Raw genomic sequence first — 17,165 nt, 5'->3', positions numbered from 1 at the left:
AATACCTAAAGTTCCAAAATACTTAAAGTTCCAAATATACTTAAAGTTAAAAAATACCGGGGTGAAGTGTGTCGCCAACTGGTTAAAACTCGAATTGGCGATGAGGTCTTAAAATGTATGGAAAGGATCCAAAAATACCTTAAATTCCAAAAATACTTAAAGTTCCAATTATACTTAAAGTTCCAAAATACTTAAAGTTCAAAAAATACCGTAAATTCCAAAATACTTAAAGTTCCAAAAATACTTAAAGTTCCAAATATACTTAAAGTAAAAAAAATACCGGGGTGAAGTGTGTCGCCAACTGGTTAAAACTCGAAGTGGCGATGAGGTCTTAAAATGTATGGAAAGGGTCTTCAGGGTTCTAGTCAGGGGGCCAATCCTGAAAAGTGCTTCCGTTAACACTTTGGGTACAAGCTGTCAACATATTTGTTTGGTAAGAGGGGACCTATGTAAGATGTTCTAGGGTGGTTGACAAGTTTGAAAAATTATTTTGTGACTTTTAGAGGCCATTTCAGGCCAATTTTTCAGATTGCTGCTCGAAATGACATGCCCACAATAAATATAGAATATCTCCCCAATCACAAGGGCCATATAGATAATCCTGGTATCAAAAGAAAGGTGACAGCAGTGGGATGGCTGCAGAAGTGTCAGAATGTAAATGGATGTTACTGTGTCAGAGAAAATAGAGCTAGACCATTGGAAAAAAGTAAAATAAAATTTTCGCCTAAAAGAAAACATGTTTTTAGAGTGAATATCAGCTTGGAAACATGAGATAGTAGCCCAAAATAATTTAGGAATCATGATTCCAATGTATGCTAGGTACTTTTGCCAAGTTAGAGCACAGTAATTTCATACAGTGCAATACTACACAGGTTTGAATAATGTAATGTCCAAGCGGAAGTCTATACGATTCTCGAGGTGACCTTTCGTGCTAATGCTTTTTGACTTTTTAATGTTGTATTTTGACAATACACTTGGATACCATGATAAGACGAAATATTTTTGTGGATTACTGAGGATCATCTTCCCAGTAATGGAGCCATTGTATGTATACAAAATATTACATAAAACATTAAATAAAAACTAAAACAATAAAATGAATCCAGTGTTAGGGTCCGAAGGAACCAGAGCAACTCAGGGGTCAGGCATGTTCAAGCCAACAGGCGTGTTTCTTTGGAAGAGGGAGGGAAATGTATAGACGAGGTATAGTCAAGGCAGTGTGGGGCACTAGAATCCTGGTGTCTACGAGGATGAGGACAGGCCAATGTTTGCTGGTTACAGACGGCGATCTGTACGCCCCTGCGCCCTCAGTACACGTGCTGATGTGGAGGGCTGAGCATCACACACTGAAGAGCTCGTTGTTGATGTGCTTTTTTCTGGCGGCCACACCACAACATCCAGATCAAGATCAAATACCTTAAATTCCAAAAATACTTAAAGTTCCAAATATACTTAAAGTTCCAAAAATACTTAAAGATCCAAAAATACTTGAAGTTCCAAAAATACCGTAAATTCTAAAAATACCACAACATCCAGATCAAGATCGGTTTCTTCACCGTTAGTCTCTTGAATGTCATTGGAGTTCATGCACCACGCTGCACGAGCACATCCACACGCCCCACTGTCTGGTACTGCACTGACTTCCACTTTCCTTGCATCCACACACTGTCAGCTGTACGCATGTGGATTGTACAGGTTCCTTGGTAGAAGCATGGGGACCAGCATACCATTCATCATCTGCCAACCACAATTGATTGGTGAGGGCAGTTGTGGATGTGTCACTAGTGACTGTTTCCAAACCTTCGTTTGGTAGTGGGCCCTCTTGAGGTGCATTGACAATGCATCTTCTGTTGGTGGTAATGTATCAACATTGGCTTTAAGTTTTCGAAAGAGAGCGCAGCGAACTTCTTGTATCGAGTTGCTGGTTGACTTAAGGTCATAGAGCTTACATACAAACTGTTCTGCCAAGGATAGGGAAGTGGTACTTGGTACTTCATCCTCACCAAAGTTGTGGAGAAGATGCGGGTACTGCTGGAACACTTTCCATGCTGTCCTTTTTCCAATTCCGGTGAACTGGCTCGTAGTATCACATCCAGTGATGGCATGAATGCCAACAGACCATCGAGCATCTCATTTGGTAGTGTGATTTGATGGACTTTGATAGAGCGTGGTTTCTTAGCTGTTCCTGCTTTCATCCAAACTTCTTGGCTTAGTTGGTTTGCAAATACAAGTAGTAGCAGCAACACATCTGTGTCTCGCACTGAATGATGAGCCTCTGAAACCCTTTCATTGTTGCATCAGCTGCATGTAGTAGTATGCGTGTATCCGCTTCTCATGTGTAGCTTGTAGGGGAGATACATCAATCCCAGCTGCTGACGTGACTTTTTCAGGATCCTCAAACCCTCCACTGATAACAATTTCCTCATCATAAAGCTGCACATGATTCTCAAGCTCAGTTGATAGGAAATGGGTAAGGTTGGCTTTGTTTTCATCCATTTCAATGAAGCTATTCCAGTTAGCAGGTAGCTTTACATCTCTACTCACAATTTTCGCTTCTGCGTTTTGTTCTTGTTCCACTCTTGATGGAGTTTTGTTGGTACCGATCAAACACTATATCCACTCTGGTGACGTTCCCATGTAGATTAGATGCAACTCTCTGTGTGACACATCTGCATATTCCCCGAAGGTTGATGCATTGTGAGGTTTTCCCATGGCTCTTACTAAGGCCATTCCATCAATGATGGTGCATGTTCTCATAACAGATGGACTGAGCTCTGTTTCCTTTGCACCAGCTTGTAGTATGGTGGCTAAGTCAGCTTTGTTTGTAGGCCTGAGCACTGAATCTGTTGTGGCAAGTGACAGGGGGACTGCACACAGGTCTTTTTGGAGAAGGTCATCCATGTTGACCTCTCTGCCACTCTCCATGGATAATATGGTGCTTCACACACTTGGATCTGAGTTGTTCAAGCTTGGTATCTGTGCTGTATGGGCTTGAGAATGTTTTCGTGTTCTCTTGGTGAGGACCTGGCGTGGAAGTCTGTGTGCGTCGTGCCCACTCGTTTTTTCACCAACTCGGTGATAGTTTTTTTTGCCAGACTCTGCAGCATGTGTAAGGTCATTCAGTTTCTCTTCTGAGGCAACATCACCAGTTGTCAGGGACACTAAATAATACATGTTGGAAGACGTTGTATCTCTGGAACTGATCAGTTGAATGACATCGTGATTATCCCTCTTGATTCTTGATTGAAGGCAGTCTTTGTGCGTCTCCTCATCGTCGTCGTCATCATGTGTCAGTCCAAACAAGGATGCACGTTCATTGTAGGTGATAGACCAACGGTTTTCTTGCTGGATCATTTCTAGTGATGCCTATCAATCCTCCAGCAACCTTTCCCGTTTTTATTGATGTGTTCAAGGCGAAGGTCGAAAGGCACCTCGTTGAAGCTGTGTTTGGTCTCCTTGGCTACAAAATCACCATCTAGGAGGCCCTGGTAGACCTCTGGTGCTGTCTGTTCCATGTCTGCTATGAACACAGCACCCCATCTTGTGTAATGGGTGTGATCATACGCAGCAAACCAAGGCATCGTGCTCTTGAAGGCTGACGTGTACAGGTTCCAATCACCACAATCTCAGTGCCCGGGTGAACGCAAGGAGAATAGACACAAGGTCCATGTACTGTCTCCAGAAGGTAAGGTTGGCTTGTCTTCATTGGCCTTGTCAAACTGTACAAGGAGATCTTGAATCTCCCCGACTTTCAGCACAAGTTCCTCATAGCATGCTGAATTTAAACTTCTAGTGTTTCTATATACATTGTAATCGATGCTATAGCTATTTTACCAGTACACATTCTCACAGAAACTCATGTGCACACAGTACTCCTTAATTTGACTGTTGGTGAAGTGAAAATTGAGATGGAAAAGATGGAATCTGTGCTGCTAGCCCATCTGCTAGCTAGCTTGTAGATGGAAAAAGGGTTTAGCATACCTGTTTTTTGGCAACACTTGGTGGTCGAATCCGGAGGTAACTGTTATTTAGTCGACAATATCAGACTCAACTATTTATTATCTCAAATACCACCCATTAGTTTGAACTGGATAACTCTTTTGCTTCACTGACATTGCTGCTGTGTTTTGCTGTATCAACCCACAGCACCCCATGTGGTAGGCTATGATATTGTTTTACCATTGGTTGATTTTTTTTTAATCAATAGTTAAGATCATACTTTCACAGGAGATATAATGAGGGATAATATTACAAAATTGTTAGAAATTACAGAGCAAATTATCACTAATTAAAAAGGTCATTTTCAAAGATGTCAACATAGCTAGGGCCATATGTCAAGGGGTTAAACATGAATACTGGATAGGTTTACAGCTTCTTAAGTTGCAATATCAGTGTTGGCCCCCTGACTATTCCTGCATATGCCCTGTCTCTGGTCAAGGAAGTGTAAAATGTTTGTCACAGTTTTGATAGTAGAAACTCTTTTTTCTTTTCTTTTTTACTTCCCGTTCCTCGTAGCTGCGTTGGAGGGTTTTGTGTTCAGCCTCGGTCATATTCCATTACCCAGGAGGCACGGCGGGGAAGAAAGCGGGACGCAAGCCGAGCGTCTCTCAGCCGGCTGACAGCGGGAAACGCCACCGACCAGGTGAGCACCGCCGAAAATCAAACTGTGTGCTGGATGGATTATTATAATAATAGCGACATAAGGCTTTTACTGTCTGAATTGTAATTAAGTGAGTGTCGCTGCTGACTGGCAACTCAAACACTGCCAAGCTTTGCTAAGCTTTGTCCTTCATGTGCAGAGAAGAAACCTTCCTAAACTGAAACCTGAAGCTTCTCTTACTTACACTGAGGAGGACTAATTTAATTCAAACTAAACATCGTTGAATCTGTCTCTACTTGTGTAATTAACATGCTATTAACATGGTGTTGTATTAACACTGCCTTGTGCTTAACCAAACAAGCATTGATAGCAACTTATTTACAGATTTATTTACGTATTACTGCAGTGTTCATTGCATAGTTTACCCATTAGGAAACATGTCTTGATTGCTCATGTTGGTCATCTTGCCTATTTTGTATAGAAAAGCTTTGCACTACTCGCTTTGCTCGACCAATAAGTTAGCTTCGTTTAACTAACGTTAGCCAAAGAGTAAACTAGGCTTGATTACCACCAATCTTCTGTACATTCATATATATTATTATGTATTGCCAATGTTAAAGATAGAAATGTATTGTAATTTGCATGGAGAGAGGAAGAGGGACAATTCAGGATTAATGTCAAATCCCATAGTCCCGTTTAATGACAGGATTTAATTGTATTTTTACATTTATTTTTGCGTATCAGACTTTTTATTTGTCACTTCCCCCGAGTTTCAGCTATTACCACAATATATAGTATCAATAGAAAACATTTCCCTTGCCTCCTTTTTAAACTGGACTTTCTGCCTTTTGAAAAGGTAAACAAAGTCAGTGATAGGCTATAAGAATACATGACTAATCTACTCCACAGGTTATTGTTTTCTTACTTATGTAGGTCATTCCCCTATTAGACTGTTTTTCGTCAATATATCCCAGGTCTCAGATATATACAGAGCCTGTCTCTGATTGGCTGAAACACCAAACGGATCATTGCAGCATTACCCATAATCCCCTCTGTTTCAGCCCTGTTTCCAAAAGTGCTGATTCTCTGTTCTGTTGATGTAGAAATGAGAGGAGAAAGTGGATTTTGCCACTAGGGTGACCTTTAAATCGTGGAGTCCGTTGCATGCCAAGAGTTTATCTCATTCATATCTTATTGTAAGTGTATTTTAGAGTTGATCAGCAGCATGTTGTTGGGACTAACCCTGCTAACTGCGCCTTGCGTCATGGAGTGAATCTGCATTTCTCTCTCCGTCTGTAGGGGCTCAGGAGGTTCTCATTGACCCAGGTACAGTATTCAACCTCCTGTAGAAACTTCTGTTTGCTTGCAGTCATCTGATTTCATTTCTCATCCTCCATCATCGGCTTCCTGACTCCTATGGTTTTACTTATTACTTTGAATGTTGATGATTGTTTTTCCCCTCAGGTAGCTGCTCTCCTGTGTTAGTTTACCTAATGTACCTGCTCGTTCTCACAGCCACACGATTGAAGTGCTCACTTTAAGTCGCTTTTATCCTAATTTCATTTTATACAAATTCCCTCTTATTAAACACAAACACGTAACCCTATTTAAATACAATCCCCAGCATATTAAACCTTTTGAATCACTGCAACTCAACCTCTCATTTTTATATCCTAAGGCAAATAAGTCACATTATTTATTTTCTACAACTTTATCGCATCAATTATTTCCTCAAGTGTTTTAGTTTTTTGTTGTGTAGCAAATTGGCCTACTATGAGGTCCATCGCATTATACCCATATTTGTCATATTGACAGTGCGGCAGTGTTGCTATGGACACAACCCCGTTGCTAAGTAGGGCTGCACGATTTGGGGAAATAATCGAATTGCGATTTTTCTGACGGATATTGCGATTCGAATTGCGATATTTATTTTTAAGCGACCCAACGGAAGTTTATTGTAAAATGCGGCCATAACTCCGGCTAGGAAGGTCGTATCAGCGTCCCGTCTCTAGCACCCCCGCAGCCCGAGCTACGAGTGAAAGAACTAAACTTACATGAAACCTCCGTTGGGTTGCTTTTTAAAGTCGAGCTTCAGTTAAGATTCACCCTGTCATAGAAACACGTGATGGAGCATCACTAACCTGACTCAGACACCATCTGAAGCTCCATTGGAAGCCATCTGGAAAGTATTTCAAAAATACTTGACAGGTGATTGGATCAATCTGTCTTCGATTAATTAACCTTCTATCATGGGTCAATTCTGATTGATTAACAATGGCTGGTGCATGTGGAGCACAGCACTTCTGATTGGTGTGGAGGACTGACACACAAGAAGAAATAAAAAGAATAAAAAATCGCAGGCTTTGCGATTTCATAATCGCATCATTTCAAATCGCGATTTCGATTTCCAAATTGATTAATCGTTCAGCCCTATTGCTAAGTGATGCAATTAAAGGTGGGGTAGGTAAGTTTCAGAAACCGGCTCGAGATACACTTTTTGTTATATTCCATGGAATGCTCTAAACATCCCGATAGCAATGAATATCTGAAGTGCTTCATCAAAAAATCCATACAAAATGTCATCTGTAGAAGCCGTGATACTGTAAAAAGTACAACCAATCGGATTGGATGGCCTACCTGCCTGTCAGCCTTCCATCGGGGCACAAACTGATTGCGTGCCCTCATTGGTCATGTGTGCGTTCGTGTGTGTGTTGGAGGAGGGGCTCTATGAGGAAGTGGCACATTTTCTCCGGTTGTGTATTTTCAAGTTCTAGCGATCTCGAGCCGGTTTCTCAAACTTACCTACCCCACCTTTAAGTATTATTTTTTGAATTTGGAAGAGACATTGGACATTGCTTTTGAAAAAATAAAAGATGGGTGCGAGTTGAACTCTTTACAGAATGTTAGGCGTAAACACAATTACATATAAGAGACTTACAATACTCATGTTGCTTCTGTAAGGGTTATTTGGGTTCGTATATCTAACATTCAATTTGAAAGTGGATCTTTAGTGGGCATCAGAGCAGGATTAAACACATTTAAGACATTTTCATTTAACATGATCTGTTATTTGATCAGATATGTAAACAATCCCGTGTGCTGAGTTGTATTTGCTTTATTGTATGTCTAAATGTTGTTTTTTAAATGTGTAGTCTTGGTAGAGCTCAAAGATATCCAAATCTACAATCGTATTCCTGTGAAAAATTTCTAGAGGCTTCTCCATACTCAAATTTCCCCTCCTCGACTCCTCGACTCCTCGGTCCTCCGGTAGTGACCCGGAAATGAATTCAGCGCGCCATTTTGAAGGACGTCTCATTTCTCTAAGTCTGATGCAGCTGTTGCCACGTAATAATGAACGGACGTCGCTTTAATATGACCGCTCAGAGGAGAGGAGTTCTCATTTCTTTAAACGTCTGCTGCTTCCCCTCCTCTCTCCTCGGTTTCCCCTCCTCGGTCCTCCCGCTCGCATCTCCTGTGGGCGGGACTAAGTCTCGAGGAGGGGAGTCGAGGAGGGGAGTCGAGGAGGGGACATTTTAAGAATTGAGAAGCCTTCTATTGTATCTGCATCTTTTTTGACATGCACTCGGTGGCCAGTTTATTAGCTACACCTGTATCATTTAGTTCAAACCTATATAAGAAATGACACTAATATTACATTTTGACATTGTCATAAAGGCGTTATTATATGTTAATCATTGAGATCGTAGTTAGTGGTGGGTTATAAACTGGATTACATGTTATCAGGGGTGTTTCTAATGGTATGCCCCCCTGGTGTATATACAAAGGGAGGACAAATAATAAAAAAACACCTCTCAAAATAATGTAGTCCAGTGCAACACCACTGCGACCGCCAACCTAAAAAATATGCTTATAATAATAAACCCATTTGGTCGATTTTAAAATGGAGAATTATACACTTTCTCAAGCTCACGTTTATAGTAGAGTTGTTTGCATTTAAATTGCCCAGGAGTACACAGTGAAGTGGCCGCTGAGTGTGTTATACGCATGCCATGTGGCGATACCTTTAGTGACTAAGTGGTGGATTAAAGTTTCCCCTCCTTCCCGTTTACCTTTCCTTTTGTGGCGGAAAAGACCCAACTTTTTTCTCTGAACTTTATCGTATACTTTCTCCTCTTTCTGAGCGCAGGCGCCCTCACTGCGAATGGCATCAGTGCGGACACGAGCACTGAGATCGGACGAGCCAAGAACTGCCTGAGTGCCGAGGACATCATCGAGAAATACAAGGAGGCCATCTCCTACTATGGGAAGGTAACGCCCAAAAGACTACACTCCTTTTTAGATTATATATGATATGATGTTACACATGGAGCTGCTGTGATTCAAGTCAAATTTCACACTTGATCTGACCATTCAAGTATTTTCGTATCTTACAGGTCACTTACTGATAGTATCTGGCTAATTCAAACCAAGCAAAGGTATCAGGGTTTTAGTGAATGTCCTAAATGTTACATTTGAAGCTTTAATTTGGGTTTTTAAATTGGACCCTTTGGTTATATAAATGTATTTTTTATGGAGCTTTCAGTTAATACAGTGTTTGCCTCCGCCTTACTATTTTAAAGGCCTTTTAATGCTTTTTCCTCTAGTGTGCTATGTGCATTTTTTCTTATTGTAATCTATCATTATGTTATACATAATAGAGTTAGCGTTCAGGTTGCTTTGATACAAAAACACCACTTGTTAGCACAGATGTAGCAACATGTGATATGTGTAATACCCCTCCATGTCACCAGGGGGCAGTATTTGCCTAGATTTGATGGCTGCAGTAACAACACTACAGTACGGGTCATGCTGACAGCAGCTTGTTTATTTCTATGTGAGGACTTTGAAACGAGAGCCTGTGTAGTCTCTGGAAATTGGCAGCATTTTAGTCAGTTAAAGCTAACTATTTTTAGACATAACCGTTTGAATTATCCATGTGTTGCTGGCATAATGCATTTGTACTCTCCTTTGATCACTGTACAAAGTCACAAAGAACAGTATTAAAGTATCTCTGATGCTTAGGGGTAAGCTGAATAGACTCATTATGCTGCTCAACTATTCAGAAGCAACCCCACGCTTTATCTTCATTATTATAATTGCCTTTTCGCATTGACCTCCCTCAGCCCTTTTACCTGTAACTAGTTCATTCAGAATTAAATTACATCTCAACACATAGCCATTCAGATATTAATTGAATTTTAATAGGCCGACAATGAGGGTGGAAGCGGAGGGAAGTTGAGGGACGACGAGATAAAAAAACGCTCGCATTTATACGCTGAGCAGCAGCAGCGGCGGGCAGCAGCAGCTTAGGTCTTCAGAGGTTTAAATCCCTGACAAGCAACAGGATGCAGGTTATCTCACTCTGTCCCCCCCCCCCACACATCTGCACTGACTGATGAGGGTGGTCATATGTTAATGAAAAAACATCCCCCCCCCTGATTATGAGGTGGGTGGCAGGAGTCAAGGCGACGCTCATTAACCTCCTCTTATCTCTCCCGCAGTATAAGAACGCCGGTGTGATCGAGCTGGAGGCGTGCGTGAAGGCGGTCCGGGTGCTCGCCATCCAGAAGCGAGCGAGGGAGGCCTCCGAGTTCCTGCAGAACGCCGTCTACATCAATCTGGGACAGGTACGCGATGGGGAGCGGGAGAAACACTTTGACACAAACACTGGACGAATAATATGAGCTCACAGTTAAACTACAAAAACCAGGGTTGGGGAGGGTTAGTTTAAAACATGTATTCTGTTACAATTACTAGTTACCTGTAAGACATAATAATACACTTTATTTATATAATAATAGATTTATTTTGTAAGCGCTTTTACAGGTGCTCAAAGACGCTTTACAGATATAGTGAAAAGAAAATAACAACAAATAAATAAGTACCGTACTTTTTGGACTACAAGCCGTCGACTTTTTCCCCCATTTTCTTTTGTACAGCTAACGGCCACTAGGGGACCTCCTACATCTATGGATTTACAGGTAAAATTAACCACCTTTAACACTACGGGCTCTAGGACCGCTCCGCGCCCGCCACCTTTAAGCGGCGGGCTCCAGCAGGAAAGCTGGAGGCCGGAAAAGAGTGAGACAGGTAGCGCGCCAAAGTAAAAGTGGAACCGAGAGACAGAACGAGAGCAAGACAGACGGACAATTTAGCTGCTGCGGCTTATATGCAGGTGCGCTTTATAGTCCGAAAAGTACGGTAGTTAAAGTCAAATAATACAAAAACAATCACACATTAAAAGCCAGATTGAAGAGGTGAGTTTTTGTGAGTGTGTTGAAGGTGGTGAGGTCAGTGCAGTCTCTGATGGGTTGGGGGAGTGAGTTCCAGAGGGAGGGGCAGCGACGGAGAAGGCTCTGTCCCCCAAGGTCCGGTGATTGGTGCGGGTGGGGATGGATAGGAGGTTGGCTTCTGATGAGCGGAGGCAGCGGGAAGGGGTGTGGTGGTGGTGCAGCAGGTGTGGTGAGGTAGGGGGGAGGGGGGGCAAGAAGAATAATCTCACTCGTCACCGCCTTGAGTTTCAAAACAGGATACATGTATTTATTTTCCTTGCAAGAATGGAAGTAGTCATCACATCCAGCATATGGTACTACTCTTGTAGGTAATCGTGCATCCTGTCATATACACTGTCCACCTTTTTTATCATGTGTACCTCTTCCCTTGAAAGAGTACAGTCAGTATTTTCCCAACAAAAAGCAAGGAACATATTCAAAAACATTCATAGTTATATCTTAAAACATGAACAGTGACACCACTAACATTACCCCACATTAAAGAGATGGATCTCTGATTGGCACCACATCACCCCCACCCTCATCCACCTCCACTGGCTGCCGGTCAAGTCCCGGATTCAATACAAAACATTCATCCTCACGTACAAGTCCCTCCATTCCCTCGCCCCCCAGTACTTATCGGACCTCCTCCATCCCTACACCCCTTCTCGGAGTCTGCGGTCCTCAGACACGGGCCTGCTCTCCGTCCCCCGCTCTCGCCTCCGAACTGTTGCCGACAGGGCATTCAGTGTTGCGGCCCCCACCCTCTGGAATTATATATGTATAGAATAACAGTAGCAACAAGAACCTGTGGGCTCACGTGCGCCCCCTTCAGTGCGGCAGAGGTTATGGCTGCCTCCCCTGGTGCTTTTTTCATTGCCGTTGTACGATGAGACCAGCGAGCCTAAATATCATACGTGAAATAAGTTATTTAGAGACTATGGATGGCGAGGAGAAATGTAATAAAGGGATCTACAAACATTACATTGGTGACATACAGTGAGATGGTGCAGGCAGAGCTCATCTGTGCCTCACCTCGCCTCACAGTAACTGGCTGGAGCGCACTCACAAAATAAGTGCCCACGTTAAATTAGTGCCCGCGCTCCAGCCAGTTACTGTGGGCTTACGAGAGGCAAGAGCTCGTCCCTGCCTCACTTCTCATCGCTACCCGTAGTTGTAGTGGAGCTCGGCCAATTTGCTGATTTTGACTATATATATAATCAAACAGAAATCACATTTACAAATCATATCAGTGGAGACATTTTATTATTATTACTATTTAGTTTTTCTTTAGTTGTTTTTCCGTTACATTGGAGTATGACAGGTGACTGCACGTCGCTGGTTAAAACCTTAACGATACCCATCCGAGCCACTGATGCCAGTTTATTTTTGAGCTGTGCAATTGTAATTTTAGCTCAATCTAGTGAACACATTCCTAATTATGCTCCATGTACTTAGCAGGATGTCTCGACAAATAATTATGTTTGGATGATTAAAGATCACCCCCAGATATGTTTGAAGATGCATAAAAACACTCAGTGTCTGACATGCATTTCCTCCAAAAATACATCTACTAATTTCCCCCTCATTTAAAAATCCAGAATCTATGAATATTCAAAGGATGTTTCTTATTCTCTGAACAGTATTTTCTCAGTGTATGTACACTTGAGTAATGTGCATTTTCGACAACAATTGGCTATCAAACATATTGCAATGTTATTAAATCAAGCTTATATTTCGACTACTTTACTATATGGTGAGCAGCAGAGGTGGGAATTAACAAAGTAGAAATACTTAGTTAAAGTACAGATACCTGAAAAATCTAAGTACAGTAACGAAGTATTTATATTTATGACGACTTTTTACTTTTACTTCCTACATTTTAACACAAATATCTGTGCTTTATACTTCTTACATTTTCAAAACAGGCGTGTTACTTTCGTTTTAATGCATGTGAGGTGAATTATCAATTATTACTTTTTACTGTGAGTTAGAGACTGTACTTTTACTTAAAGGGTCATGCAAAATGCACTTTTTGATGTCTTTGATAATAATAATAATACATTTTATTTCTATAGCGCTTTTCTTGAACCCAAAGACGCTTTACATTTGGGAGGGAGGGTAGACAAAGAAAACAAAGCCACAAAACATAACAGAAAAGCAGTCGGGAGGAAGTTGATTGAGAGGGGGGGGGGGGCTTATGGATAGAGAGTTGAAGAGGTGGGTTTTGAGGCGGGACTGGAACAGGGTGAGGGACTCAGACTCACGGAGTTCTTGGGGGAGGGGGTTCCAGAGCTTCAGGGCTGCCACAGAGAAGGCTCTGTCCCCGAAGCTCCGGAGTTTGGCCTTGGGGATGGAAAGCAAACCGGCTGAGGTGGATCTGAGGGACCGGGGTGGTCGGTAGAGGGTGAGGAGGTCAGTGAGGTAGGGGGGGGCCAGATGGTGGAGGGCTTTGTAAGTGAGGACCAGGAGTTTGTAGTGGATGCGGTGTGAAACGGGGAGCCAGTGGAGTTCTTTGAGGACCGGGGTGATGTGATGCCATGACTTGGTGTGGGGGAGGAGTCTGGCGGCTGCGTTCTGGACACGCTGGAGTCCACTGGGGGATGTAGTGCTGATGCCGTAGAGGAGGAGGTGGAGCTGATGCCGTAGAGGAGGGAGTTGCAATAGTCAAGGCGGGAGGAGATGAAGGCGTGAATGAGTCGCTCAGCTGCAGGGCGGGTGAGAGAGGGACGGAGTTATACATAAAGATGTGTCCCCGGTGCGTCGGGGAACTCACGCAGCGTCAGAAAATAAAACCCTCTCTCTTTTCCTCCGTACCCAAATCTCTAAAAACGGGGAACAACGGAGCTGATCCAGATTTGCGTCCGATATGACGTAACATCTGAAATGTGGACCCACGGCCCAATCAGAAACATTGCGATCAGAAACAATGCCCGACTGTTTTGGACGTAATATGGTCGGTGTTTACATTAGCATGCTAACACTCAGAGCTAACCTGTGCTGGAGAGCATGTGTGTGAAGAAGCAGGAAGTAGAAAGGAACTCACCTTGTGGTGTAACCGGCAAGAGAGGAAGCCTTTGAGCTCCAGACTGTTTCAGATCCTTGATAATCCATGATATGGCGTTTCATCACGGCAGCATTTAGTTTAGACGGTAGCTGCCGGGTTCCGCATGAGCTCAGACCCCTCCTTTTTATTTTTGTATCCATTTTTTACCCCAAATCAGCACTTTTGAAACAGGAAGTGAAATAGAGGGATATGAGGCATGGCTAGAATGGGTGATCTGTTTGGTAATTGAGCAAAACACTTCATCGACATGTTTTTTATATATTTCTGAGAGCTATGCTATTGCCTAAAGATAGCATGATAGGTGACCTTTAAGTAAAAAGTTGAATCAGTACTTCTACTCTTACCAAAGTCTTTTTTTACACAAGTATCTGTACTTCTACTTAAGTAAAGAGAGTGTGTACTTTTGATGAGCAGTGAGAAACGTCCCCCCCCTTCGGCACATTGTGTGCAAAACAAAATCAATGCACTTACATAATTTCGCACAGTGAAGCTCAAAGTGAAGCAACAATGACCCATAAAAACTCTTTTCCGTGTGGAGGCGGGATTTTAAAGTTGCCTCCATCTCTGCAGCTATCAGAGGAGGAGAAGATCCAGCGCTACAGCATCCTGTCGGAGCTCTACGAACTCATCGGCTTTCATCGCAAGTCTGCGTTTTTTAAGCGCGTGGCGGCCATGCAATGTGTGGCCCCCACCATCCCAGAGCCCGGCTGGAGGGCCTGCTACAAGCTGCTGCTGGAGACCCTGCCCGGATACAGCCTCTCCCTGGACCCCAAGGACTTCAGCAAAGGTACAACACTTGATTATTGCTTCTTTATTATGTGAAAGTCTGGAGATAACAGGTTTTTTTATGAATGGAAATGTTTCATCTCGTGTCAGTTCAGCTTGTTGCATGTGGTCTATTTCAGGACTGCATCCAACAATTACTTTGATCAGGGATTCTATTTTTGATTCAACGTCAGATACAAACATATTTCAGCAAAGGTAAAACCCTTGATTATATCGCTTCGTTATTATGTGAAAATCTAGAGATAACGGGTGTGTTTTGAACGTTTTTTCTTTTTTTGTAATTTACTTTTTATTGTCACAGCATTATTGTACATTCCATCTTTACATGAATGACATACATCTGTTCATAGTTCTCTTCAGCAACATACAAGGGATGACACAAAAAACACAGATGAGAAAATAAAATGAAACGACAGTGAACACTTAGGCAGTAGACATTTCTTTACAGCGGAGTTATGGATATGTGAAAACAAATTGCAGGCCTATAGGGCTTTACATAGTGAGTCCACTCTTTCAGTCAATTGCTCCAATTTATGATCTTTCCCATAATAATAATACATTTTATTTCTATAGCGCTTTATTATATTATTTATATTTATATTGTATCCATTGAGACGTCCAATTTATGATCTTTCCCATAATAATAATAATACATTTTATTTCTATAGCACTTTATTATATTATATTATTTATATTTATATTGAATCCATTGAGACGTCCAATTTTTCTCCAATTTGTGATCTTTCCCATAATAATAATACATTTTATTTCTATAGCGCTTTATTATATTATATTATTTATATTGTATCCATTGAGACGTCCAATTTTGCTCCAATTTATGATCTTTCCCATAATAATAATACATTTTATTTCTATAGCGCTTTATTATATTATTTATATTTATATTGTATCCATTGAGACGTCCAATTTTGCTCCAATTTATGATCTTTCCCATAATAATAATACATTTTATTTCTATAGCGCTTTATTATATTATTTATATTTATATTGTATCCATTGAGACGTCCATCCATCCATTTAGAGTCGGGCTATCCTTCGATAACCATTTCCTGGTTAATGCCTTTTCAGCTTCAACCAGCAGAATGTTCAATAAGTATTTTCTCAACCATGTCTGTGGCAAATTCCCAAAGTATAAAATCTTGATGTTATGAACCTTTGTCACATGGAAACGTTTCATCTCGTGTCAGTTCAGCTTGTTGCATGTCGTCTATTTCCAGACTGCTACAAACAATTACTTTGATACTTTGCATAAGGCGACTTTTCAAAACTTACTTGAAAGCATGAATCGTGGTCCCTTGGCTCAGACACTGCAGAAGTGTAGAGGGTTTTACATTTGTTATACTGTATTCCTATTTGATTGGATGAAATGTTCTGTTCTTGTAATAGAAGAGCGTTCTGATATTAACAAGTCAATTCATTTAAATAGACCATGTTTTAACACAAAAAATTAGACCAAGTTTGGATTCTCCCTCAGAATAAGTTCACTGTTTTTAATGCAAGACATTTTGCAACATTTCTACTTAGAAGCGGATAAATGGCAGAGTATGTGGTCAATAAGTTACAAAGCTTAGAGATGTCCCGCCCCTTAGCCTATCACATACAATGTGTCGGAGCGCTAGCCAATGGGAGCGGGAGTGTTACCTCGTGATGTTACAATGTTAGGGAAGTGAATTAAGGAGTTCAATGGAGGGGCTTCAGGCAGGGAAGGAGAGAAGCTTCCTCTGGAGGGAACACATGGATTATAGCAGACAATTTACATGCACAAAAACCTATATAACACACTACTAAATCTTTGAGCATTTTAAAGAACATTTGAACTATCCAGAATTTTGTACATTGTTGACATTGTTAATAGTGATTGATATACTATTTTTAATTGTAATTACATTTTTAATTAACTCTTTTCCGCTTTTAAATATCTGTATTTTAATGTTGAGCACACCGGTCCTGTAACAAAATAATTTCCCAATTTGTGATTAATTAAGTATCTGTCTGTCCGTCTATCTATCTATCTATCTATCTATCTATCTATCTATCTATCTATCTATCTATCTATCTATCTATCTATCTATCTATCTATCTATCTATCTATCTATCTATCTATCTATCTATCTATCTATCTATCTATCTATCTATCTATCTATCTATCTATCTATCTATCTATCTATCTATCTATCTATCTACACACAGGGTCAGGTAGTGCTGATTTCATATCAATAAAAAGCAATAAGTCTCACTGAATCTATATTTTTCAGAAAGTGAAAGTCTCTTGCATAGTGTGTGAGGGGCCGCGGTGTAAAGACGTATTTAATAGATATTTAAGAAATGAATGGCTTCGCTCTCTTTCGCTGCATTCGAGCCAGCACTTTGCTTCAGGAGAGACTGAGATGTGACCCGGTCTTTTGTGCACTTTTCGATG

At 41.3% G+C, this 17,165-nt stretch overlaps 1 protein-coding gene across 1 annotated transcript in view; it reads left to right on the top strand.

Moving 5' to 3' along the window:
* trappc9 (trafficking protein particle complex subunit 9) overlaps positions 1–17,165 on the top strand; it is a 339,169-nt gene that overhangs the window by 22,015 nt on the left and 299,989 nt on the right. Inside the window, exon 8 of the mRNA XM_034094424.1 lies at positions 14,510–14,726. Within this exon, the coding sequence (XP_033950315.1) occupies positions 14,510–14,726 (217 nt within the window). The remainder of the gene's footprint in view (positions 1–14,509; positions 14,727–17,165) is intronic.

Source organism: Pseudochaenichthys georgianus, chromosome 11 (genome assembly GCF_902827115.2).
Source record: "Pseudochaenichthys georgianus chromosome 11, fPseGeo1.2, whole genome shotgun sequence".
In the NCBI taxonomy this organism is placed as follows: domain Eukaryota; kingdom Metazoa; phylum Chordata; class Actinopteri; order Perciformes; family Channichthyidae; genus Pseudochaenichthys; species Pseudochaenichthys georgianus.
This window is presented reverse-complemented; position numbering and strand designations above follow the sequence as displayed.